Source organism: Limanda limanda, chromosome 5, assembly GCF_963576545.1.
Source record: "Limanda limanda chromosome 5, fLimLim1.1, whole genome shotgun sequence".
NCBI classification, from domain to species: Eukaryota; Metazoa; Chordata; class Actinopteri; order Pleuronectiformes; family Pleuronectidae; genus Limanda; species Limanda limanda.
In genome coordinates this window covers 235,001-260,000 of record NC_083640.1, presented here as the reverse complement: position 1 = coordinate 260,000, position 25,000 = coordinate 235,001, and the positions used below count along the sequence as shown (strand labels likewise).

General features: G+C 49.1%; 4 protein-coding genes across 7 annotated transcripts in view; 2 read left to right on the top strand and 2 right to left on the bottom strand.

Annotated features, from left to right (window-relative positions):
• LOC133001357 (bromodomain-containing protein 3-like) overlaps positions 1-7,482 on the top strand; it is a 9,292-nt gene extending 1,810 nt beyond the window's left edge. The window contains exons 2-12 of one of the 2 annotated variants that reach the window (XM_061070923.1): positions 773-1,011; positions 1,592-1,703; positions 2,016-2,153; positions 2,267-2,414; positions 4,060-4,229; positions 4,840-5,253; positions 5,785-5,913; positions 5,986-6,168; positions 6,365-6,585; positions 6,664-6,962; positions 7,055-7,482. In XM_061070923.1, coding sequence (XP_060926906.1) covers positions 920-1,011; positions 1,592-1,703; positions 2,016-2,153; positions 2,267-2,414; positions 4,060-4,229; positions 4,840-5,253; positions 5,785-5,913; positions 5,986-6,168; positions 6,365-6,585; positions 6,664-6,962; positions 7,055-7,173 — 2,025 coding nt within the window. In that variant the 5' untranslated portion in view covers positions 773-919 and the 3' untranslated portion in view covers positions 7,174-7,482. Of the gene's footprint in view, positions 1-772; positions 1,012-1,591; positions 1,704-2,015; positions 2,154-2,266; positions 2,415-4,059; positions 4,230-4,839; positions 5,254-5,784; positions 5,914-5,985; positions 6,193-6,364; positions 6,586-6,663; positions 6,963-7,054 lie in introns of both variants that reach the window. The other variant, XM_061070922.1, reaches the window with a different exon arrangement.
• A 2,837-nt stretch (positions 7,483-10,319) lies between these two features.
• On the bottom strand, positions 10,320-11,462 carry LOC133001359 (putative uncharacterized protein BRD3OS). Its single transcript, XM_061070924.1, has 2 exons — positions 11,104-11,462; positions 10,320-10,884 (listed from the first exon to the last, which is right to left on the bottom strand). Exons 1-2 carry the CDS (start codon positions 11,153-11,155, stop codon positions 10,625-10,627), a joined length of 312 nt encoding a protein of 103 aa, XP_060926907.1. The 5' UTR covers positions 11,156-11,462; the 3' UTR covers positions 10,320-10,624.
• Positions 11,463-12,751: 1,289 nt separating this feature from the next.
• Positions 12,752-19,452, bottom strand: chek2 (checkpoint kinase 2). The gene is made up of 15 exons (XM_061072382.1): positions 19,381-19,452; positions 18,201-18,537; positions 17,837-17,961; positions 17,287-17,419; positions 16,956-17,046; positions 16,609-16,705; positions 16,447-16,500; positions 16,229-16,293; positions 16,062-16,161; positions 15,729-15,815; positions 15,080-15,243; positions 13,542-13,654; positions 13,207-13,292; positions 13,033-13,095; positions 12,752-12,959 (listed from the first exon to the last, which is right to left on the bottom strand). Exons 2-15 carry the CDS (start codon positions 18,526-18,528, stop codon positions 12,861-12,863), a joined length of 1,605 nt encoding a protein of 534 aa, XP_060928365.1. The 5' UTR covers positions 18,529-18,537; positions 19,381-19,452; the 3' UTR covers positions 12,752-12,860.
• entr1 (endosome associated trafficking regulator 1) overlaps positions 17,355-25,000 on the top strand; it is a 13,371-nt gene continuing 5,725 nt past the window's right edge. Inside the window, exons 1-8 of one of the 3 annotated variants that reach the window (XM_061072383.1) lie at positions 17,355-17,585; positions 19,543-19,692; positions 20,406-20,545; positions 21,943-22,014; positions 22,159-22,238; positions 22,777-22,924; positions 23,011-23,084; positions 23,177-23,288. In XM_061072383.1, coding sequence (XP_060928366.1) covers positions 19,650-19,692; positions 20,406-20,545; positions 21,943-22,014; positions 22,159-22,238; positions 22,777-22,924; positions 23,011-23,084; positions 23,177-23,288 — 669 coding nt within the window. In that variant the 5' untranslated portion in view covers positions 17,355-17,585; positions 19,543-19,649. Of the gene's footprint in view, positions 17,586-19,301; positions 19,693-20,405; positions 20,546-21,942; positions 22,015-22,158; positions 22,239-22,776; positions 22,925-23,010; positions 23,085-23,176; positions 23,289-25,000 lie in introns of those variants that run through there. The other 2 variants (XM_061072386.1, XM_061072385.1) reach the window with 2 other exon arrangements.

The window sequence follows — 25,000 nt, the reverse complement described above, 5'->3', positions numbered from 1 at the left end:
TGTGTGATGTTCACCGTCGGTCTCTGTTCCTTTTTAATCATGAATATTAACATCAGTTTCAGTCTCAAACGTCCTGTGAATGTTGAGTTCAGACCTGATCACATCACACTGGTAAAACAATAAAACATTGATGTTAAATATAGAAAAACAAACAAAATATAACTTAATAGAACTAAGAACATTATTAACTTTTTCAGATATGAACAGTTTTTCACCTTCTCCCCCAACACTCGCTGCATGTTAACATGTTGTCACCGTTATGAGACATGATGTCATCAGGAGGTGAGGAGGGAGAACTTTGACTTTCTGCAGCAACATAATGAAAGTTTCAGATCATGTTTTTTTATTTTAGTTCCATTTAAACAGGATGCTTTAGATTAAACATCAATAATTTACCAATGTGTGATGAAATCAGTCGAGTGTGATTTTTGAGATTTCAGACCGAAAACCATTTCCACATGTGAGCGAACATGAAACCTTACATAAAGTTTTCATATTTTGTCTGACAAAATACATTTTCTTTTATATTTATTTATTATCAAGTATTGGTCTCGGAAATTTCTTATTTAATATTATCTGCGCAAAAATCCATATCAAACAGGTTGTTGTCAAAATGACAGCAACATCATTTTCGAGAAAATTGTAATTATTCATTGAGTTGTGACATGTTGAGAGATGATATATGTATATCACAGCTGAGTGTCGTCATGGTAACGTGAAGCTTCAACAGTTTGAAAAAGTAAAGGATGGATTGTGTGTCTCTGTCCCTCAGGTGTGAGATGGGAGTTTGTCTCCTGGAGGGAAACAGCACCGATCTGAACTGAACAACACACACCTCAGCCCACAGGGGGAGCTGTTTCTCATCTTCAGGTCAGACACTGCTGTCCCACGGTGCATCGTTACGTCACCATCGTCCACCATGTCGGACGCCCCCGAGGCTGCGCCACCCAGCCCCCCCACCCTCACCAACCCAACAGCCCCCGAGGTCACGAATCCCACTAAACCTGGCAGGTCAGTAACCAATCACAGCTGAGCTGAGCCCAGCGACCACGAGAAATGCACACAAGCGTTTAGTTAGTCCTGTGAAGCAGCAGGTTGTCGGGTCCGACTCGTTCACACCAACGGGAACATGTGGGAACATCAGGCGAGGGGCGGAGCCTGTAGAGCAGCAGGGGCGGATCCTGTAGAGCAGCAGGAGGCGGGACCTGACGTATAAACTCTGCTGTGGACAGATCAGTGTTGTTGTTTCCAGCTCCTCCACACCGGCCTCATCACCAGAAGATCTGGAATCTCCTCGTGTTTCCAAGTGGACGTCTTCGTCTTCTACGTGTCCGGCTCCTCTTCTTCATCCTGAGATCTTTGAGTTCTTCAGTTTCACGTCACGTGTTAGAAACCTCGTCCACAGAATCCAGAACATGTCCAGAGACACTGACTCAGACATTTGTTCTCACATAGAGAACCTGCAGAACATGTCAGGAACGTGTCTGTGTTTCAGTTCATGTCTGAAAACAGCTTGAATATTAAACACAGATTTAGTGAAAAACAAACCTGAAACAGGTGAGATGAACCTGACCTCTTCTGTGTCCTCCAGAAAAACCAACCAGCTGCAGTACATGCAGAACGTGGTGGTGAAGACTCTGTGGAAACATCAGTTCGCTTGGCCCTTCTACACACCTGTCGACGCCATCAAGCTCTGCCTGGCGGTGAGTCACAATGATTTACTGTTGATAAGTATCGGTCAATAGTGTAGATTCAATCCTAACAATACCTGTCCCTAGTTCTCTCTATATCTGCCGTTTTTAGCCTACATCCGTACGACTACGTTTTAGTTTGAAAAACTGATCTTGGACACCTAGTGGCCAGACTACACAATTACCATTTGACATCACGATGATATAGAAGTATGGGCTGGTCTACTGAATTGGCGTTTAACTACAAACAATGGTCACTAAGTAGTAAGTCAGAGTAGCTGTTTTGCCATTTTGATTCTAAGTTAATTACGTCCGTGTTTCCAGGACTACCACAAGGTGATCAAGAACCCGATGGACATGGGAACCATCAAGAAACGTCTGGAGAACAATTACTACTGGAGCGCCAGTGAGGCCATGCAGGACTTCAACACCATGTTCACCAACTGCTACATCTACAACAAGGTACGTCACACCGACGTTCACACCGACGTTCACACCGACGTTCACGCCGACGTTCACACCCGCCCACATCCACTGAGGCGTTAACAGCACCGCGTCTCTTTCCTGTTTTTCAGCCAACAGACGACATCGTGCTCATGGCTCAGGCCCTCGAGAAAATCTTCCTGCAGAAAGTCGCTCAGATGCCTCAGGAGGAAGTCGCTCTGCTGCCCCCGGCTCCCAAAGGGAAGAACAAGAGCAAGCAGCCCGCCAGCGCCACCACAGGTAACACCACAGGTAACACCACAGCACCACAGGTAACACCACAGCACCACAGGTAACACCACAGGTAACACCACAGCACCACAGGTAACACCACAGGTAAAGGCCAATTTATGCCTCTACGTCTTTTCTAAAACGGACAGATAGGACCGCCCTATCCGTCGTGGAACGCCCTCTCCGAGCGCCTCGGACAGCTTTTCGTGCACCTCTGATTTTTCTAACTGTCCGTGTTTATTTCGGAGACCCCACGGACAGCCCTTGGCTGTGATTGGTCCGCTAACAACGTCATTTCCTTATGACGTCATTTCCGGACCTCACACTTTCTGTTTCCTTCCCTGTGTCACAACCCAAACACAACTATGATTCTACGATTAATGTGACGTGTGTGTTAAGCCAGCGGAGTTGTCCGGCTGACGGTGGCTCGTTAGAGCACTGAGGGCATGTGTGCACGGTCACAGACGGTTATAACGAGCTTTCAAAACGGCGCTAGCGTGCTAGGCTAGCGTGCTAGCCACCATGCTAACTGCGGTGGTAACGGTGCAAGAACCCGCCGTCACGACTTTAATTCCACTTCTATCATGACACTGTTTCTATAATACCGTCAGGTTAGAAGCAAACACTGGGTAGTAGTTAGTGCCGGGAGTCCCTGCTGACTGTGTGTGGAAGCTGGGGGGGGAGCTAGCTCCGGGTAGCTTCTAGCTACATGTAGCCTCAAGCAGATTCAAGCTGTGGAATCAGCAACACAGTTCGGAAACAAGACCGGGGAACCGCTGCGCTAAGAAACGATTACATCAGCATGTTGACCTGCTGGGTGTCACTTTATTTAGTTCTGTTAGTTGCCATGGTTCAGTGTGTGGGAGGAGCTAACAGAGGTAAACAGACACACGTGGACTTCTTCTTCCCAAATGGGGTAGGCTTCTCTGAGCTTGTCTTCCGTTGCGCCACCTACTGTTTGGCGGTGAAATGTTTTCAGACGGATTGTCGTCGGAGAAGCAAAAATCAAAAAGACTCTTCTATCCGTGCGTCTCCGCGAAACGGATACGTAGAAGCATAATGGAGCCTTAACACCACAGCACCACAGGAAGATAGATAGATAGATAGATGGATAGATAGATGGATGGATGGATGGATGGATGGATGGATGGATGGATGGATGGATGGATGGATGGATGGATGGATGGATGGATGGATGGATGGGTAGATAGATGGGTAGATAGATGGGTAGATAGATAGATAGATAGATAGATGGATGGATACTTTATTAATCCCGAGGGAAACTTAGATCATCCAGTAGCTTACAGACTTAAACACTTAAACACGTCACTGACATACAAACATAAATCATATACAGAGAATATATTTACAGATCCAGGAATGTGATGATGTGATTGTGTCAGTGTCCAGTAGGGGAGTGGTCTAGTGCTGCTGGAGTGGAAAGTACAACAAAAAAAAAATATATATATATATAACAACAAAAATATATACATATATAAATATATAAGAATATGTAGTGGTAGCACCACAGGTCTACAACAGTATACTCTGAAGTACTTTTATAGTGTTAAGGGATATTATTCATTGGTTTTACTGTGTAGTACTACTTGATCAGCTGTACTCACAGTACTCTCGCTCTTTCTCTCTCTCTCAGTGAGTCAGCAGGCGGAGTCTTCAGCCTCCCCTCCCCCCTCCTACCCCTCCCCCTCCCCTTCTCAGACACCTGTCATATCCACCACGCCCACACCTGTCCAAGCCACGCCCCCTGTTTCGGCACCGCAGCCCCCAGCAACAATGATGCCGTCTGCACAGCCCGTTGTCAAGGTAACATACGTCACATGATCAAAAATACAAAGACCAGACTCTCTCTCTCTCTGTGTCTCACACCTGTCTGTCTCCACCTGTCTCTCTCCACCTGTCTCTCTCTCTCTGTGTCTCACACCTGTCTCTCTCCACCTGTCTGTCTCCACCTGTCTGTCTCCACCTGTCTGTCTCCACCTGTCTGTCTCCACCTGTCTCTCTCCACCTGTCTGTCTCCACCTGTCTGTCTCCACCTGTCTGTCTCCACCTGTCTGTCTCCACCTGTCTGTCTCCACCTGTCTCTCTCCACCTGTCTGTCTCCACCTGTCTGTCTCCACCTGTCTGTCTCCACCTGTATGTCTCCACCTGTATGTCTCCACCTGTCTGTCTCCACCTGTCTCTCTCCACCTGTCTGTCTCCACCTGTCTCTCTCCACCTGTCTCTCTCCACCTGTCTGTCTCCACCTGTCTCTCTCCACCTGTCTGTCTCCACCTGTCTCTCTCCACCTGTCTCTCTCCACCTGTCTGTCTCCACCTGTCTGTCTCCACCTGTCTGTCTCCACCTGTCTCTCTCTCTGTGTCTCACCCCTGTCTGTCTCCACCTGTCTGTCTCCACCTGTCTGTCTCTCTAACAGAAGAAGGGTGTGAAGAGGAAAGCCGACACCACCACTCCCACCACCTCTGCCATCTCTGCTGGCCGTGCCGACTCTCCGTCTGCTCAGGACAACAAACCAGCAAAACTGGGCTCGTCCCGCCGTGAGGCCGCCGCCCGCCCTGCTAAGACCCGCCGAGAGACGGTGGAGGAGGTGGCAGGGGGTGAGATGGGAGGTGGAGGCGGAGCAGGAGGAGGAGGAGGAGGAGTTGGGGGGAAGAAGGTCGGTAAGCTGGGCGAGCAAATGAAACACTGCGACGCCATTCTGAAAGAGATGCTGTCGAAGAAACACGCTGCCTACGCCTGGCCCTTCTACAAGCCCGTGGACGCAGAGGCCCTGGAGCTGCACGACTACCATGACATCATCAAACACCCCATGGACCTCAGCTCCGCCCGGGTAACACGCATGACATCATCACACGTGGCAGGTCACATGTCATCACACAGTGAGACCAGGGCTGCGTTCGGTAAAACCTGATTTAAAGATTGGTGGAACTACAGCAGCTGAGAAGCTTCTTGTCGTAGAAACCTCGGTAGACGACGTGAGTTTTAATACTTCACGTTCATGTCCATTAAAAGTTTCAGATTAAATCAATATGATCTTATTAAATACATGTTTTATAAAATACAAGAACATGAAACATCTTCAGTTGATGTAGACAGCTGCTGCTTCATCTGTTGTTCACTATCATCATCCCTTTTAATACGATATACGATTTACAGTGTATACACGCAGAGGCTGATTGGGCAACACCTCGGACACGCCCACCAAACGATAGGAAACAAAGCTCGTTGACCCGTTTAGAAGAACCATGAGGTTCACCTAGAAACCTTTAAGAAACGCTGCAGCACATTTTGAGATTGAACCTCAGATCAGACTCCTCACAGGTTCAGTCCGGTGGGTGATGTTTGTTTCATGTGTCAACAGAAAAAGATGGATAAAGGCGAGTACAGTGACCCTCAGAGCTTTGCCACTGACGTCAGGTTAATGTTCTCCAACTGTTACAAGTACAACCCTCCAGACCATGAGGTCGTGGCCATGGCCCGAAAACTGCAGGTACGTCAACCCTCAGATTCCAGAAGCAGCTGTGCCCGTGTGGAGGTCACTGATGTGCCGTGTCGTCCTCAGGATGTGTTTGAGATGCGTTTCGCTAAGATCCCGGACGAGGGCCTGGAGGTGTCCGTCCCCTCCACGACACCACTGGTCAGTAAAAGCACCGCCTCCTCTGACAGCAGCAACAACTCCTCCTCAGACGAATCTTCCGACTCCGAGGAGGAGCGAGCCACGCGATTGGCTGAGCTACAGGAGCAGGTTGGTGCTGCTGAGCAATCACAGGTCAAGAACATCCTGGTTTCCTTCTTTAATACTGAACATTGCTATTGATTTAAAGAGTAAATGAAATGTCAAATATTCATAGTGATCATTGATTGAACTGAATGATCAGTGGAAGGCCTTCCTGATTATTGATCGGAGGTTGTAGATATTGATAATTAGTCTATTCCACCAGTTGAAGGCGGTGCACGAGCAGCTGGCCGTCTTGTCCCAGGCTCCGGTCAGCAAGCCAAAGAAGAAGAAAGAGAAGAAAGACAAGGAGAAGAAGAAAGACAAAGGGAACAAGGGGAAGATGGAGGAAGAGAAGAAGCCAAAGGCTGCTGCTCAACAGCCCAAACCAGCCAATCAGAAGAAGGCGCCGGCCAGGAAAGCCAACAGCACTGTGACCGCAACCAGGTACGACTCGGCTCGTCAGTGAATCCCAACGTTTCTGTGTGAAAGGCGCCTGACAAACCACTTCCTGTGCGTTACCAGGCAACCGAAGAAAGGCAGCAAGACGTCCGGCGGCGGCTCGGCCAACGGAGAAGACGGCGAGGAGTCGTCTCTACCGATGTCGTATGACGAGAAGCGCCAGTTGAGTCTGGACATAAACCGGCTGCCGGGCGAGAAGCTGGGTCGCGTGGTTCACATCATCCAGTCCCGAGAGCCGTCGCTGCGAGACTCCAACCCCGACGAGATCGAGATCGACTTCGAAACGCTGAAGCCCTCCACGCTGCGAGAGCTGGAGCGCTACGTCAAGTCCTGTCTGCAGAAGAAGCAGAGGAAGCTGCTGCGTAAGAACCACCACGACACAAACATGACGCTCGCCACGGATCCGACCTGTGTGCTAACCTCTCCCTCTCTCTCCACCCCCCCCCCCCTTTAGAGAAGGCAGCAGGCGGCGGGGCTTCAGGAGGCGGGGCTAGTCGTTTGAGTGGCAGCTCTTCTTCCTCCTCTGATGACAGCTCCTCAACGGGAACCTCCTCCTCCTCCGACACAGACTGAACACACACACACACGCAACACACACACATGTTACTGAACACAGAGTTTATACACACACTCAATCACAGGAACGACAGTTAACACATGAACACACATCCATGTAAACTTCCACCATGAACACACACAAGACAGAGATCCAACTCTGAACTTCTTACAACACACACGCCCAGACTTGGAGACTGTATGTAAATAAGCAAACCTGTTTTTTAGCTCCTAGTGTTGTTTTTTTCTTTTTTTATCTTCCTGGAGTAACGCAGAGACCGAAGAAGAAAGAACTTGTCAGAGAGGAGGAGGAGGAGGAGGAGGAGGAGGAGGAGGAGGAGGAGGTCTGTCTGTCTTGTACTGATCTTCGCTTAACTGTCGTCTCGCTGCTGTGGAGAGAAATACAAACATCCACATCTCTTCTTCCTCGGTTTGGACGTCGGCTACGACCCCTGACCTCTGAACACATTCCGGAAGCGTGGGTCATCATCAGGAGTTCTCAGAGGTCTCACATCGTTGGAAGTGAAGCTGTAGTCGAGCAATAAGTGAAAAGGTTTTCAGAAAGGAAACAAGTCTGAGATGAAGCTCAGAGCATCATGGGAGATTTAACCAAAACCCGGAGAGGAACAAGCGTCTCAGCGGTCGAGTGGCGTCTCTTCTTCTGGTGCGTTCACACCAGACCACGTACCAAGTCGATGCAGAGAAACTTGCAGTTGTCGTGTCCATCAATCTTCCCCCGGAGTTTCCACATGTACGACGCAGCGACTGGATCCCTTCTGCCAGTCGTCCGCTTCTCTTCTGGACGAGAACCGGCAGATATTCCCTTTGTGTTGATTCACGTGATTAACCTCCGTCACCTCCGACGAGCCCACGGCCGGCGTGCTAGCACCAGAGTCCAGTTCTGAACCGTTGGCTTAAAAAATGAACCCTAAAAAAAGTCTACATCAGCTGATGATCAACGTGTGGAGACGTGAAAATTGTTGATAAGAAACTTTATTGGAACGTCTCCTGTTAACAGACGCTGTTTGAAGCTGCAGTTACAGGCCAGTGTGTTGGAGGTCAGAGGTCAACCGGTTTTTAATGTGACATTAGTTTAAACTGGTTGGTGAATGACGGATGATTATTGATAAGTGGTAAAGTTCATCTGTGACTGCAACCATGTTCACGTGTTATTGATTTCAGTTGATTGACAGTCTGAGCTCAGCTGGTCAATCACATCCACTTTATGACTGAAAATCAAACAGCTGATGATCAGATATTGATCAGCTGTTGCTAAACTGAGCTCATATCCAACCTCTGAGACCAACGCTGCCCCCTGCTGGCCCTGAATCACAAACACAACCCGTCGTTTGACTGGGGTCAGCGCGGGGGGCGTGGCCAATGCTGGGGGCGTGGTCGTTCTGCCCTGAGACAGACAGCGAGACAGACATGTTTCTTTTTAACACTACATCTTTATTTCCTGTTATTTGTTTTTTGTTTTTCAGGTTGTGCTGAACCCGTTTGTCTTTATAAGATTTGCGATATAAAAGGTCTTTGTACGACGTCACCCCCCCCCCCCCCCTTCCGGAGGTTAAAAGTCAGAGCGAGAACACCTGAGAACATAAAAGTTCAGATCAGCCTAAAATACCCAAATTTATCCTTTTTAATCATTTTAACTCTAAAGTGTCCAAAGTAAAGAAGTCGTCAGGATGAAGACAAAACTCAATAAAAAAGTCCAGTTGAATATTTGAGATATTTCAGTAAAGTCGCGTTGATTGGCTCCTTTCGTTTTTTCTAATTTCTTTTTATATAAAACTCATTTGTTTACATGTTTCTTCTGTTGGTTGACTGCGCCTCCACCTGGACGCATGAGTCACTGCACGTTCAACTTTTAAAAGGAATTGTAATTTACATATTTTAAACAGTTTAATTTCATGTGTTGGTATGACATCACAGCTGTGCCCTCTCCTGATTGGTGGGGCAGTTTGCTGATTCCCTCAGAAGAAGCTTCACATTGCGTGATGTTCGTATTCTCTGCGTGTCGCACAACTCATCTTGTTTCTGTTTGGATCTGAGTTTCTGATTAAATCACGTGACCTCACTGCTCACCTGTCCTCACTCCACGTTGTCGGTGTCACCTCTGACTCCGCCTGTCGGGGGGGAGGGGGGGGGCAGCACTGTTTCTATTAGCTCCCGCCTGACGGGGAGTGTCATGTGACCTTCACAAACGCTTCTTTCTATCGTCAACTGTCCCACTTTGTTTCTGTTATGAATGCTGCCGTCCTGTGGTGATGTCATCGCAGTCAGTCTGTTCCGTCGTGATATCCAGGCCCCGCCCACAAACACTCAACCATCCTGAGTCAGCCTCAGCTGTCAATCATGATGTCCAAGCCTGTTTTTATATCATCAAATAACTCATAAAACCAAACTGATCCGAAACATCAGTGAGAGAAGAACGACCTGAAATCACAGAAGCATCTTTACAGACGTTTATTTAAATCTTTCAGTTCATGTCCCATCTGCTAACATGGAGGGTTATGATCAAAACTCATCTCAGTTCCGCTGCTCGGTTGTCATGACGATAGTTTTTTAGGTGATATAATAACTAAGTTTCAGACGAGTCAAAACTAAACGTTCACACTTCTCGTTAGTTTTTCTTCCCATCGTTTCATCTGAAGAAACAAAGTTTTATTTTGGACATTTTACAGACAAATCCTTAACGAGCTCAAACAACGGACTCCGAGACGCAGGGACAGACGGACAGCTCGTTGCCGCAGCAACCTCCTCTGGTTTATTTAGTTGATGGTCGAGCTTCGGTTGTTATAGTTAATTTTTGTATTTTAATAAGAAAAAGGAAAAAGTGATTTTATGTATTTGCATGCACTCCGGCCGTACGTTCCTTCTTCCGTATGTTTGAGCACTGTATAGTAGCTGTATAGTTCCTGTCCGACGTTTAGATCGCCCAGAGAGAGAGAGGACGAAAAACAACACGTGAATAATTTGATGTAATTACTGATATGATCCTTATTTTCTGAGTTCATTTGTTTTCATAAATAAACGTATAAACTGACCCAGTCCACTCTCATTCATACACACACACACACCTACTGTATAAATACACACACACACCTACTGTATAAATACACACACACACCTACTGTATAAATACACACAGTGAACTGTGTATTTTACTGATGAGGTCAGAGTTAACCCATCACATGACTATTCTTATACACATGAGCACATGCGTGTTCATGTGTATAAGAATAGTCATGTGTTGTGTGGGCGGAGCCTGTGTCAGCTGACTGATGGTTCTAATTGATTATTGGACACCAGATCAAAGTTCATCTTAGACGTCCTGGCATCTCAAATATCACGAGTATGAACTGGAACTTATTCCTCTAAAAGTTTAAACGTGTTCCAGAAGTTCAGAAAAGTTCCTGAAGAAAGAACGTGTAAAATAAAAAGGATGAGTTGAGTCCGTGTTCTTCTACATGAGGCTGCAGATCCTGGACCGTCCCTCGCCGTCCTCCAGGACCTTCTTGTCCCGGACCAGCACGGCCTGGTTCCCGTAGCTGCTGTACATGGTGGACTGGCTGCGGCTCAGGTAGGTGGAGGGAGGAGCCAACTCCTGCTGCTGCTGCTGCCAGATCATCAGGGACGTGTCCCGGTACCTCAGCCGAGAGAAGGAGTCCGACAGGGCCTTCTCTGCCAGGACGGGCCGCCCAGGAGAACCAGGAGAACCAGGACAACCAGGAGAAGCAGGAGAACCAGGAGAAGCAGGTGAACCAGGAGAAGCAGGTGAACCAGGAGAAGCAGGACAACCAGGAGAACCAGGAGAACCAGGAGAACCAGGAGAAGCAGGTGAACCAGGAGAAGCAGGAGAACCAGGACAACCAGGAGAACCAGGAGAACCAGGAGAACCAGGAGAAGCAGGTGAACCAGGAGAAGCAGGACAACCAGGAGAAGCGGAGGAGTCGGGACCAGGTTCACCTACAGCTGGAGGATCTAAGGCCGACATGATTGCGTCTGCTGGTTCCAGTTCAGATCAAGATCTACCTGAGTCATGATCCAGCAGCAGGTCAGAGGTCAAACTGGATCCAAACAGCTGCCGTTCATCAGGGGACTGACCTTTGACCTTGACATGTGAAGCCTGCAGATGCTCGCAGAGCCTGTGACCGATAAAGCTTCGACCTTCACCTCTGACCAGGGCCAGTGTTTAGTCCGGGTTACTATAGGCCCTGTTACCTTAGTCCAGGTTAACTTCAGGCTCAGGTTTTGAAGTCCACAGAGAGAAGCTAGCGGCTGTTAGCACCTGTAGCTTGTCCACTCTGCTGTAGGCTAACGGCTAATCCTGCTGTTAGCTCCTGTTAGCTCCTGTTAGCTCCTGTTAGCTACTGTTAGCTCCTGTTAGCTACTGTTAGCTCCTGTTAGCCGAAGCCTTTACCAAATGAGGCGGTGGTGACGTCACTGTCGAACCGTTATAACGTCAGAACACAAACGGTGACACGCGAACGACCGTTAGCATCGTTAGCATCTGAAGCTGCTGCTGTTTCCAATAGCAACGGTGTCTCTGCAGTCCTGTCCGGGTAGGAACCGAAGACCGAGGGACATGGTTCCTCTCAGGGGAGCCCGGGGCTGTTAGCATCTGTTAGCATCTGTTAGCATCTGTCGGTCAGATAATCATAACTTTATTTACTTGTCCCCGTGAGGAGGGCCAGCCCCCCCCCCCCTGCAGGACACCGTCACAGCCCCCCCACTGATCTACATTCATTTGTAAACCAGTCTGTGCAATATAAACGGTTATATCCATTCAATGTACATATGGGGGACAGGATATATCTCTTTACACTGTATAGGTTTAATTAAATATAGTTTAAATATTCTGTTCTATATTAATATTTCTATATATTCCTTCACGCGAGTAGTGGATGCTACTTATGTGATGTCTTCTGCTGCTGTAACAATCCATCCCATTTATATCATATTCAAAAATCAGTTTGTCAGTTTGATTCAAGATTAAAGTGGAAAAATGAAGAATGAAACCAACATTTTTCAGTTTTCATCATCAGATGTTCAGAGCTGAACCAAACACAACCTTTATTCTCCTCTTTCAGATATTTGAACTTTTATTGCAGTTTCAGCTGATTCCAAAACTAAGAAATATATTTTGTTATGTTTTCACACGGTCCTCATCACAAGCAGCGGAACTTTTCCTGAAACTTTCTCAAAACAGGAAACACAAACCTTTGACTGCACATCTGGTTCCTGCTGTTTTATCTCCCTCACCTCTGGAAAAATGTGAAATATCTAATAAACACACGGTGCAGTAACTATACACATACGTACACACGCTGAAGTAACTATACACATGTACACACACGTACACACGCTGCAGTATGTGTACAGACTCCAGACAGAATGTGAGGTGGTGATTCACTCTCAAATCCAGCATCAGTTTAAAGAGACTGAAATCATTTCTACTTTTGGATTTTAGAATCTCTGAACCTGTTATTGCAGCCGAGTCATGTGACCCTCGAGTCACATGACTCGCTTCTCCTGACATGATGAAGCCGTGTGATCAGATGATGTCATCACATGACGAGGACACGTTGAATCATTTCAAAAATATAAAAAGATTTATTAGAAAAACTTTATTTACAGTTTCAGCAGGGACCAGCTAAGTCACATGACCTAAGGACCGCCTGAATCACATGGGTCCGCTACTACAGGACAGGGGGCGGGGCTTTGTGCCGTTTTCCCGGGTGTTCGTCGTCTTCGTCTCCTTCTCGTCCTCGTTTCCTCCCTGAAGTTGACTCCGCCTCCTGAAGAGGGAGGGGTCAGAGTGAGTCTTACCAACAGTGATAGTGCATGTGTGTGCGTGTTTGGTGTGTGTACCATGGCAGCGGCGTCTCCAGCAGGGTACATCAGTCTTTGAGCGGTCGCCATCATCACATGATCCTAGAAACACCACAACTTCGTGAGTCCACACCCACAAACTACATGTCCCACAATGCACCTGCCTTGCTGTGACCGTGGTAATGTAACTAATGTCATGTAGTAGTTAGTTACCTGTAACCAGGGATGAGACAGAGTTTCTTCTATCGTCATCCGTTCACAGGGATCAACAACCAGCAGCTTCCTCACCACATCCTTAGCTGTAACACACACACACACACACACACACACACACACACACACACACACACACACACACACACACACACACACACACACACACACACACACACACACACACACACACACACACACACACACACACACACACACACACACACACACACACACACACACACACACGTAGTATTGCAGTAGTATTCCTGTAGTATTCCTGTAGTATTCCTGTAGTATTCCTGTAGTACTGCAGTTTGTAGTAGTAGTTTTACCTTGGTCAGAGACTCCTTTCCACTTGTACGGAACCATCGTGAATTCTCCTCTGATGATCTGATCTGTGATCGAGTGACCGAACGTCTCATGGAACGGAGGATAACCCCCGAGACTGGGAGACAGGTAGAGGGGAGACAGGTAGAGGGGAGACAGGTAGAGGGGAGACAGGTAGAGGGGAGACAGGTAGATGGGAGACAGGTAGAGGGGAGACAGGTAGAGGGGAGACAGGTAGAGGGGAGACAGGTAGATGGGAGACAGGTAGATGGGAGACAGGTTGAGGGGAGACAGGTAGATGGGAGACAGGTTGAGGGGAGACAGGTAGATGGGAGACAGGTAGAGGGGAGACAGGTAGAGGGGAGACAGGTAGAGGGTAGACAGGTAGAGGGGAGACAGGTAGAGGGGAGACAGGTAGAGGGGAGACAGGTAGAGGGGAGACAGGTAGATGGGAGACAGGTAGATGGGAGACAGGTAGAGGGTAGACAGGTAGAGGGGAGACAGGTAGATGGGAGACAGGTAGAGGGGAGACAGGTAGAGGGGAGACAGGTAGATGGGAGACAGGTAGAGGGGAGACAGGTAGAGGGGAGACAGGTAGAGGGGAGACAGGTAGAGGGGAGACAGGTAGATGGGAGACAGGTAGAGGGGAGACAGGTAGAGGGGAGACAGGTAGAGGGGAGACAGGTAGATGGGAGACAGGTAGAGGGGAGACAGGTAGAGGGGAGACAGGTAGAGGGGAGACAGGTAGAGGGGAGACAGGTAGATGGGAGACAGGTAGAGGGGAGACAGGTAGAGGGGAGACAGGTAGAGGGGAGACAGGTAGAGGGGAGACAGGTAGAGGGGAGACAGGTAGAGGGGAGACAGGTAGAGGGGAGACAGGTAGATGGGAGACAGGTTGAGGGGAGACAGGTAGATGGGAGACAGGTAGAGGGTAGACAGGTAGAGGGGAGACAGGTAGATGGGAGACAGGTAGAGGGGAGACAGGTAGAGGGGAGACAGGTAGAGGGGAGACAGGTAGAGGGGAGACAGGTAGAGGGGAGACAGGTAGAGGGGAGACAGGTAGAGGGGAGACAGGTAGATGGGAGACAGGTAGATGGGAGACAGGTAGAGGGTAGACAGGTAGAGGGGAGACAGGTAGATGGGAGACAGGTAGAGGGGAGACAGGTAGAGGGGAGACAGGTAGAGGGGAGACAGGTAGAGGGGAGACAGGTAGAGGGGAGACAGGTAGAGGGGAGACAGGTAGAGGGGAGACAGGTAGAGGGGAGACAGGTAGAGGGTAGACAGGTAGATGGGAGACAGGTAGAGGGGAGACAGGTAGAGGGGAGACAGGTAGAGGGGAGACAGGTAGAGGGGAGACAGGTAGAGGGGAGACAGGTAGAGGGGAGACAGGTAGAGGGGAGACAGGTAGATGGGAGACAGGTAGAGGGGAGACAGGTAGAGGGGAGACAGGTAGAGGGGAGACAGGTAGAGGGGAGACAGGTAAACAGTTAAAACTCAAACTAAGACTCTGAGAGACAGACGGAGGGTGAGACAATGAGCCTACCAGACGAAGAGCAGGACTCCGAGGCTCCAGGCGTCCACAGCGAGACCGTAGCCTGTGGTGGACGCCTGGGTGAAGACCTCAGGAGCCAGATACGAGGGCGTCCCACACAATGTCCTCATCAACACCGTCTCCTCCAGGATCCTGGACTGGTTAAAGTCTGTGACCTGAGGGGGGCGCCACAGAGACATACACAGTATTGACTGTCCTTCACCCTGTCCTTCACCCTGTCCTTCACCCTGTCCTTCACCCTGTCCTTCACCCTGTCCTTCACCCTGTCCTTCACTCTGTCCTTCACCCTGTCCTTCACCCTGTCCTTCACCCTGTCCTTCACCCTGTCCTTCACCCTGTCCTTCACTCTGTCCTTCACTCTGTCCTTCACTCTGTCCTTCACTCTGTCCTTCACTCTGTCCTTCACCTTTCCTACCTGTCCTGCTGTCTTTAATCAGCCTGAGGACAAACCGAGACTCTGGAGACAGCAAAGACAAACTACTGTGATTGATTAGGTGCAGACACATAAAGACAGAAAACTAATCTTATAAAGACGCATTCTCCACTACCGCGCGCACTCCCAGCATGCACTGGGACAGAGAGAGACAGGTTTGACTGAAGCGCCACCTGCTGGAAGAGACATCAACCAATCAGACTTTACCTTAATTAAACAGACGTCTTCCTGAGAGGACAGAAGGACGTTCTCTGGTTTCAGGTCCCTGTGGATGATCCCGTTACTGTGGAGGTACTACACACACACACACACACACACACACACACACACACACACACACACACACACACACACACACACACACACACACACACACACACACACACACACACACACACACACACACACACACACACACACACACACACACACACACACACACACACACACACACACACACACACACACTTACATTGTGCTGCAGAACAGGGGGCCACTGATGCTGCACCTCAGTAACCATGGCGACGCAGCTGGACTCACCTGCACCGCTCGCAGCATCTGGTAGAAGTAGAGTTTGGCGACGGACTCTTGAAGCTGCTGCTGAGCCTTGACTCTGTGGAACAGCTCGCCGCCCTCCATCCTGAAAACACACCCCCTGTCAGTGAAGAGCACTTTGAAAACAACTTGATGGACACGCCTCCACTCACAGCTCCAGCACGATGTAGAAGCTGTCCTCCGTCTGGTAGAAGTCCTCCGTCCTCATGAGACACGGCTGCAGGACAAGGGACGAGAGGCGGATCCCCGTTAGAACAGGAGGATTCTATACAAACCTTCATTTTGATTCATTATTACATAGACTTAATATTGAGGTTATTATGGAGCACGTAGACACGCCCTCTTTTACGCTTCGTGGTGTCAGACTCACGTGGTCGATCCTCTGGAGAATCTCGATCTCTGTCTTTGCATTTCGTGTCGCCGTCTGTGATTGGACATAAAAGGAACAGCATAGGTCACATGATCAAGGTCCCCATCTTTCATTGGCTCAGCAGCCAGGTTTGCAGTTCTCAGCCAATCAGAGCACACTCACCCCTTCAGACTTAAAGTTGTTCTTGTTGATTATTTTCACTGCAAATTTCTCACAGGTCGATCTCTTAAAGGCCAGTCTGACTTCCCCACACACTCCCCTGACACACACACACACACACACACACACACACACACACACACACACACACACACACACACACACACACACACACACACACACACACACACACACACACACACACACACACACACACACACACACACACACACACACACACACACACACACACACACACACACACACACACACACACACACACACACACACAATGAGTGCCACAGGGACATCAGGTGACATCACAGTGGCGTGCAGCGTGGCAGACTCACGTTCCGATGCGCCGAGTGAACAGATATTTCTCCTGAAGTTCTTTAGGTAAAGTCGACTGATCATCAGACATGAGGTCAATGAAGACAAAGACTGGAGACAGACAGGAAAAGAGGACTTCATGAAATATACCTACAGGGTTGTACATATGGCTGCTGGAATTGCTGTAGCACCTGCAGGGGGCGCTGCAGGAGTTGATAATAAGTAGATGATAGATTTGTATTAAATGGACATTAAGAATCCGTAGAGGCCCTCGGTGTCTCGTCCTGCAGCTGGACACAGACGGACTGAGACAACAGCTAATGTGAACACGTCAGCACATTCACTTCTGACCTTTGTTACGCTGCTCAGCCAGAGCCAGGACAGCGTTGTTGACCAAAGGAAGCTTCTTGTTTCTACCGATCAGGTTCCCGTCCACAAACGTTCCGTTATTGCTGTAGTCCTCCACAAAGACCTGGCTGTCCTCCTGTGAGACAGACGGGCAGAGACACAGAGAGACAGGCAGAGATCAACAGTAGCAGCAGCAGAAGCTGTTTTCAGCTCAGATCCAGAGTTTGTGTTTCACAGCTGAACATCTCAGCAGCAGGTTTCCTCACAGACTCGTCCAGCATCAGATCCTCCTCCTGGTTCAGGTGAGAGGTGGAGCAGCCGGGGGGGGGGGGCAGACACACACAGGAAGTGACCTGTTACCTGCAGAGGTCATGTGATCATGTTTACATCACCTGACACGTCGTCAGCTCTGATCACCACGAACTCTCTTCACACATTCGTCTTCACCAGAGACATTTGTGTTCCTCATGTTTGTGTCCCGTGTTAGAAGCCCCCCCCCCCTCTGCTGTTCACACAGCATTAGCATTAGCATTAGCAGTAGCAGTTGTCTTACTCTGTAGATCCTGAAGTGCTTCTTGCTGTAGATTTTGAACTTCTTGGATCCTGGTTCTTCAGGGTCGTCAAGAACGTAGTTACACTTAGAGTCTCGTCCAAACAGGTACTGCTCCTCTATACAGTCTGTAAACAAACATAATATAGAACATAGAGCTAATAACATTAGCATAATAATAATATCATATTAGAACTATAAGTAGTAACATAATAGTTCTCATTTTAATACTAGGATTAGTAATAAGTCTAGTTTTATTCCCAATATTGTCACTATGATAAGAACTATCATAAACTTTAAAGTGTGAGGAGAAGCACCAGCACAGGCCTGGGTTCAGATCTGGTTCAAATCCCCTCCAGCTCCTCACCCTGGCTCCTGAAGCCTCGCGCCATGGGCAGCAGGCGTCCCCAGGGCTGCTGCTCGGGCTCCTCGGGGACAGACGCCAGGGGGACGGGGATGGTGTCCATGCTGCTCAGAGTCCCGGAGCTGCCTGAGGACTGGCTGGCCGAAGCTGGTCCACTGGAAGCACTTGAACCAGACTGAGTGGACTGGGCCTTGGACGGGGACTGGGTGGACTGGGTGGACTGGGTGGACTGGGCCTGGGACGGGGACTGGGTGGACTGGGTGGACTGGGCCTGGGACGGGGACTGGGTGGACTGGGACTGGTCCCCTTCATGTGGAGCCTCCTCAGACATTCTGTCTCTCTGTAGATTTACATTAGAACAACACATTTGATTTTAGAGGCAACGTCATTGTTTATTACAATGATGATGACATCATTTCCTCTGTTACATCTGACCAGTCGACAACAAGCTGAACTTCACCATTAGAACTTCATATGAATATAAATATCACAGTCAGAGATTCATATAGATATCATCACTCCACATTTATGTATATATATATATATATATATCATCATTAGAACTTCATATAAATATCGTCATCATTACACATGATATTACCATGACTTCATGATAAAATACTAATCCTCCACTTTGTAAAGGTGACAACACCGTACATATGAATACATTAAATATAATGTTAGCATATATATATATATATATATATATATATATATATATATATTATTTACTGTTAACTGGTTTGTGAGTTGATTTTCTCACATGTCTTCTCACCTGTCTGTCTCTGCTGTCTCTCTCTCTCCTGTGTCTCTCCTGTCTGTCTCTCCTGGGTTCTTACATGTCTTCTCACCTGTCTGTCTCTCCTGTGTCTCTCTCTCCTGTCTCTGCTGTCTCTCTCCTGTCTCTCTCTCCTGTCTCTCTCTCTCCTGTGTCTCTCCTGTCTCTCTGCTGTCTCTCTCCTGTCTCTCTCTCCAGTCTCTCCTGTCTCTCTCTCTCCTGTCTGTCTCTCCTGGTTCTTACATGTCTTCTCACCTGTCTCTCTCTCCTGTCTCTGCTGTCTCTCTCCTGTCTCTCTCTCTCCAGTCTCTCCTGTCTCTCTCTCTCCTGTCTGTCTCTCCTGGTTCTTACATGTCTTCTCACCTGTCTCTCTCTCCTGTCTCTGCTGTCTCTCCTGGTTCTCACCTGTCTGTCTCTCCGGTCCTCGCAGTGTCCTCGGGGTTTCAGCCAACACCGGAAGTCCGAGGAAACGTGTTTCCTTGTACCGAATCCCACTTTCACGTCACGTGATGGCGTCAGCCAATGAGAAGTCAGAGTATTGATCACATGATTTTGAATGTGCGTTAGTTTCCGGGTCTGAGGTTGAGAGACGGCGGGACCGGGAGGACCAGGGATCGAACATGTGACGGATCAGAGACGGTGTCCAATCCGAGACCGAGTCCAGCTGCGTCGTCATGTCCACACACAGGACCCGGAAGAGCCTGGTCATCACAGACGGTGAGTGTGACGTCAGACAGGTCACATCCGTCCACTGATGGAGACAGAGAGGACAGAAGGTCTTCTTCTTCTTCTTCTTCTTCTTCTTCTTCTTCTTCTGGTGTATTGGTCGTGGTCAAGGTGCATTACCTCACTGTGTTTCAACATCCTCCTTCTTCTTCTTCTTCTTCTTCTTCTTCTTCTTCTTTTTCTTCTTCTTCTTCTTCTTCTTTATCTTCTTCTTCTTCTTCTTCTGGTGTATTGGTCGTGGTCAAGGTGCATTACCTCACTGTGTTTCAACATCCTTCTTCTTCTTCTTCTTCTTTATCTTCTTCTTTTTTTTCTTCTTCTTCGTGGTAGAGTGGTCGTCCGATCCCCAGTCTAACCCGTCTGCATGCCGAAGTGTCCTTGAGCAAGATGCTGAACCCTGAATGCCCCCCCCCACCATAGAATAACAAAGTGCTGCGAATAGATGCTCTGCATGAATGTGTGTGTGAATGTAAAACTGTAAAGAGCTTTGAGTCATCAAGACTAGAAGAGCTCTTTATAAATACAAAACCATTTACCGTTCTTCTTCTTCTTCTTCTTCTTCTTCTTCTTCTTCTTCTTCTTCTTCTTCTTCTTCTTCTCCATTCGCCAGTCTTTGATATGTTATGTCTCACGTCACGTGACACAGGGCTGATCCAATCAGAGGTCACCACGTTGTTAAATCTCCTCAGCTTGTTTCTTCTCAGATGAGGAGGTTAAGGCCGAGGAGCTCAACCCCTTCTCCTTCAAAGAGTTTCTACGATTGAAGGACCAGGACCCGGACCAGGACCAGGACCAGGACCCGGACCAGGATCAGGACCAGGTGGGGGACCAGACACACAGTGAGGTATGAGGATTAGGGATGGGCATTCGATTAAATTGTCTTAAAGGGACTCTTACCTTTGTTGCATTTTTACACTTTTTGTGGATAAGGTTAAATTGGTATTAATAAGGTAATGACACTCTAAAATGCAAGACAGACCCACCAGGAGTAAAAACAAACAATTATTTCACTCTCATAATATTTAGTGAAAACTTCAACCAATAAAATTCTTCGGACCGAAGGACCTTATTGGCCGACAGACCTGTCTGTTTGCTGCATGGACATGCAGGTTTTCCGTCTGCTTCTTGTGGCGCATTCGGGCCCGCGTCATGTAATGTATATAACTTACCGAATCCATTGCTTTGGTAAACAAAAACTCACGTGCGTGCGCGGAGGCAGTAGGTTGTAAGTCTGCTTGTAAATAAAGTTTCTTCAAAAAACACCGCGGATAGGAACGAGGGGGTGGGGCATTGGAGGAAGGCGGGATGATTTGAATGTGCTGTAATTCTCAAATGCAACAAAGGTAAGAGTCCCTTTAATCGATCGTCGGGAGAGTTAATGACGATTTTCGATTAATCATGAATATTTTTATATTACGATTTATAGGCTGTTAAAATGCAGTGAAAATAGAAAAAACACAGCGTGTTTCCTCATTGAGGTCTTTATTACAAGATGAACAACTCTTGTGGCAGTTAAACGGATCCGTTCAATGTTACACTTGAAAATAAGCGCTGCTCTTCAGCCCCGATGAGAGAGCAGCTAACCGCTGAGAGCAGCTAGCCGCTGAGAGCTAGCTGGATCTGACGGTTCTCGAACTCTCAGTCCGGTCGTTGTCACATCTTCACTCCCGGAACCCCTCAACCAGACCCGGCTTTGTCCGGGTCCGAAGGGGCTAGCTTTGGAGCTAGCCTCCGCTAGCTCCGGATGCTAGCTGCAGAGCTCGGCTTCATGTCCGCACACGGACCCTCAGTCTACGGGGAAGGGAACCCGTACAGACCCGGGTCTGGGTGAGGGGTCCTGGGAGTGAAGATGTGACAACAACCGGACTGAGAGGTCGAGAACCGTCAGATCCATCTAGCTCTCAGCGGCTAGCTGCTGGTCTTTCAGCGGGGCTTGTAGAGTATAACTCCGGGCTGCTTCCTACAGCTGCTAACATCCTCACTGTGCTACGTTCAGGAAACTCGGATATCCCGACCTCCTACTTGAAGAAGAGCAGTGGACTCCTCATGCGCTCATGGAGACGTATAGCTTCGCAGTGTTGGCAGTGAACGCAACAGAATTTCATTCATGACAAAATAATGTCATCGACGAAATTCTTAATGATCAATGAATCGATGGTCGATTAATTACGCCCATCCCTACTGAGGACCACAGAGTCTGCATGAGATGAGCAGTATCACTGACTGAGTCTGTGTCTGTAGTCCTGCAGCTCCTCAACCTTTGACCCTGATGTCCACAAACGTTTCTTCTCTGAGCCGGCGATGTCACCACAGGTAGTGACATCATCACAGAACTTGACCACACTAACTAGTGACTAACCCTCAGTGACTAAGAACTCAACTAACTTTCAAACAGAAACATGAATGAATGGTGTTCACTTTGAGTGACAGGTTAAACACCTCTGTCTGTCCAATCAGGAGGAAGAAGACAAGGATTGGGGGTGGGGCTTCCAGGGCGTCGCCAGCAGCTCCTCCCCTCTCCAGGAGGAGACGACCAGGTACAGTCACTGCTCTGCTCAGACTAATAAATGAAAAATGTTATTTCCTTTCCAATGTCTTGGTTTTATTACATTTCATTGAGCTCAATAAGTTCATCAGCATCGAGGGAAGAAACCACAACAACCAGGATCAAGAGAGTACAATTTTCATAAAGAAAGCCAAACTACAAAGCTACATGGACGTGTTTAGTTCTTTTTAAAAAAAAAATGACTGAGCTGTCTGAAGAGATGTGTCTTCAGTCTGGAAGAAGTGTGGACTTTCTGTCCTGATGTCCGCGTGGAGCTGGTCCCAGCGCCCGAAATGTAAAACCTCTTTCCTGCTCAGAGCTCTGATTTGGTGCAAAGGTGAAATCTTTTACTTCAGCTTTTTCCATCAGGATTCTGCCTTGAATGATTTCTGAGTGAGAGATCATATTAACTTTGGATATTGTAGAAAATAAAATTGCAACTCCCACGGCTGAGGACATGTCCCCCCCCCCAATCTGTCTCACTGAGACTGTCAGAGAGACAGATAAACATTAGGACTTGAATCCAACAGATTTAGCTCTGAACCTGACATCAAGCCCAAAGGAGGAGGAGACGATGAAGGAGACGATGAAGGAGACGATGAAGGAGACGATGAAGGAGACGATGGGACGTCCAGGACTGAACCAATCCACTCCTTCAGGAGAAGGAGCGACATACAGGTGACACACACACTTCAACAAAAAGGAATCTGGAGTTAGAAGAGACAGAAATCTGAACAGGGCTTTTATTTTGAAATGTGTTCCAGTTGAAGGAGGAGAACATGGCGTTGAGGAGAACCATCAGAGAGCTGCAAAGCAGATCCGATGCTAAAGAACACAGGTGACCGGCCAAAAATCACACACCAACTGATCACTAGAAGACAGAGTATTTACCCATCATGCCTCTGTCCGTACCCCCCCCCCTCCGGTCAGGGTGCAGGAGCTATCGGAGGAGCTGCTCCAGAGGAGACGTCAGGATGAGAAGGAGGCTGAGGATCTGGAGAGCATGGTTCACTCTGTGGAGCAGAACCTGCACCTGATGACGGTACGCTGAAGGTGTCAGGTGACCAGGTGTCAGGTGACCAGGTGTCAGGTGACCAGGTGTCAGGTGACCAGGTGTCAGGTGACCAGGTGTCAGGTGACCAGGTGACCAGGTGTCAGGTGACCAGGTGACCAGGTGACCAGGTGACCAGGTGTCAGGTGACCAGGTGACCAGGTGTCAGGTGACCAGGTGTCAGGTGACCAGGTGTCAGGTGACCAGGTGACCAGGTGTCAGGTGACCAGGTGACCAGGTGTCAGGTGACCAGGTGTCAGGTGACCAGGTGTCAGGTGACCAGGTGTCAGGTGACCAGGTGACCAGGTGACCAGGTGACCAAGTGTCAGGTGACCAGGTGACCAGGTGTCAGGTGACCAGGTGTCAGGTGACCAGGTGTCAGGTGACCAGGTGTCAGGTGACCAGGTGACCAGGTGTCAGGTGACCAGGTGTCAGGTGACCAGGTGACCAGGTGTCAGGTGACCAGGTGACCAGGTGTCAGGTGACAGGTGACCAGGTGACCAGGTGTCAGGTGACCAGGTGTCAGGTGACCAGGTGTCAGGTGACCAGGTGACCAGGTGACCAGGTGTCAGGTGACCAGGTGTCAGGTGACCAGGTGTCAGGTGACCAGGTGTCAGGTGTCAGGTGACCAGGTGTCAGGTGACCAGGTGTCAGGTGACCAGGTGACCAGGTGTCAGGTGACCAGGTGTCAGGTGACCAGGTGTCAGGTGACCAGGTGTCAGGTGACCAGGTGACCAGGTGACCAGGTGTCAGGTGACCAGGTGACCAGGTGTCAGGTGACCAGGTGTCAGGTGACCAGGTGACCAGGTGTCAGGTGTCAGGTGACCAGGTGTCAGGTGACCAGGTGACCAGGTGACCAGGTGACCAGGTGACCAGGTGTCAGGTGACCAGGTGTCAGGTGACCAGGTGACCAGGTGTCAGGTGTCAGGTGACCAGGTGTCAGGTGACCAGGTGACCAGGTGACCAGGTGACCAGGTGTCAGGTGACCAGGTGACCAGGTGTCAGGTGTCAGGTGTCAGGCATCCAAGTGACCAGGTGTCAGGTGACCAGGTGACCAGGTGTCAGGTGACCAGGTGTCAGGTGACCAGGTGTCAGGTGACCAGGTGTCAGGTGACCAGGTGTCCAGGTGACCAGGTGTCAGGTGTCAGGTGACCAGGTGACCAGGTGTCAGGTGTCAGGCATCCAAGTGACCAGGTGTCAGGTGACCAGGTGACCAGGTGTCAGGTGACCAGGTGTCAGGTGACCAGGTGTCAGGTGACCAGGTGTCAGGTGACCAGGTGTCAGGTGACCAGGTGTCAGGTGACCAGGTGTCAGGTGACCAGGTGACCAGGTGACCAGGTGTCAGGTGACCAGGTGTCAGGTGACCAGGTGTCAGGTGACCAGGTGTCAGGTGACCAGGTGTCAGGTGACCAGGTGTCAGGTGACCAGGTGTCAGGTGACCAGGTGTCAGGTGACCAGGTGTCAGGTGACCAGGTGTCAGGTGACCAGGTGACCAGGTGACCAGGTGTCAGGTGACCAGGTGTCAGGTGACCAGGTGTCAGGTGACCAGGTGTCAGGTGACCAGATGACCAGATGACCAGGTGACCAGGTGTCAGGTGACCAGGTGTCAGGTGACCAGGTGTCAGGTGTCAGGTGACCAGGTGTCAGGTGACCAGGTGTCAGGTGACCAGGTGTCAGGTGACCAGGTGTCAGGTGTCAGGTGA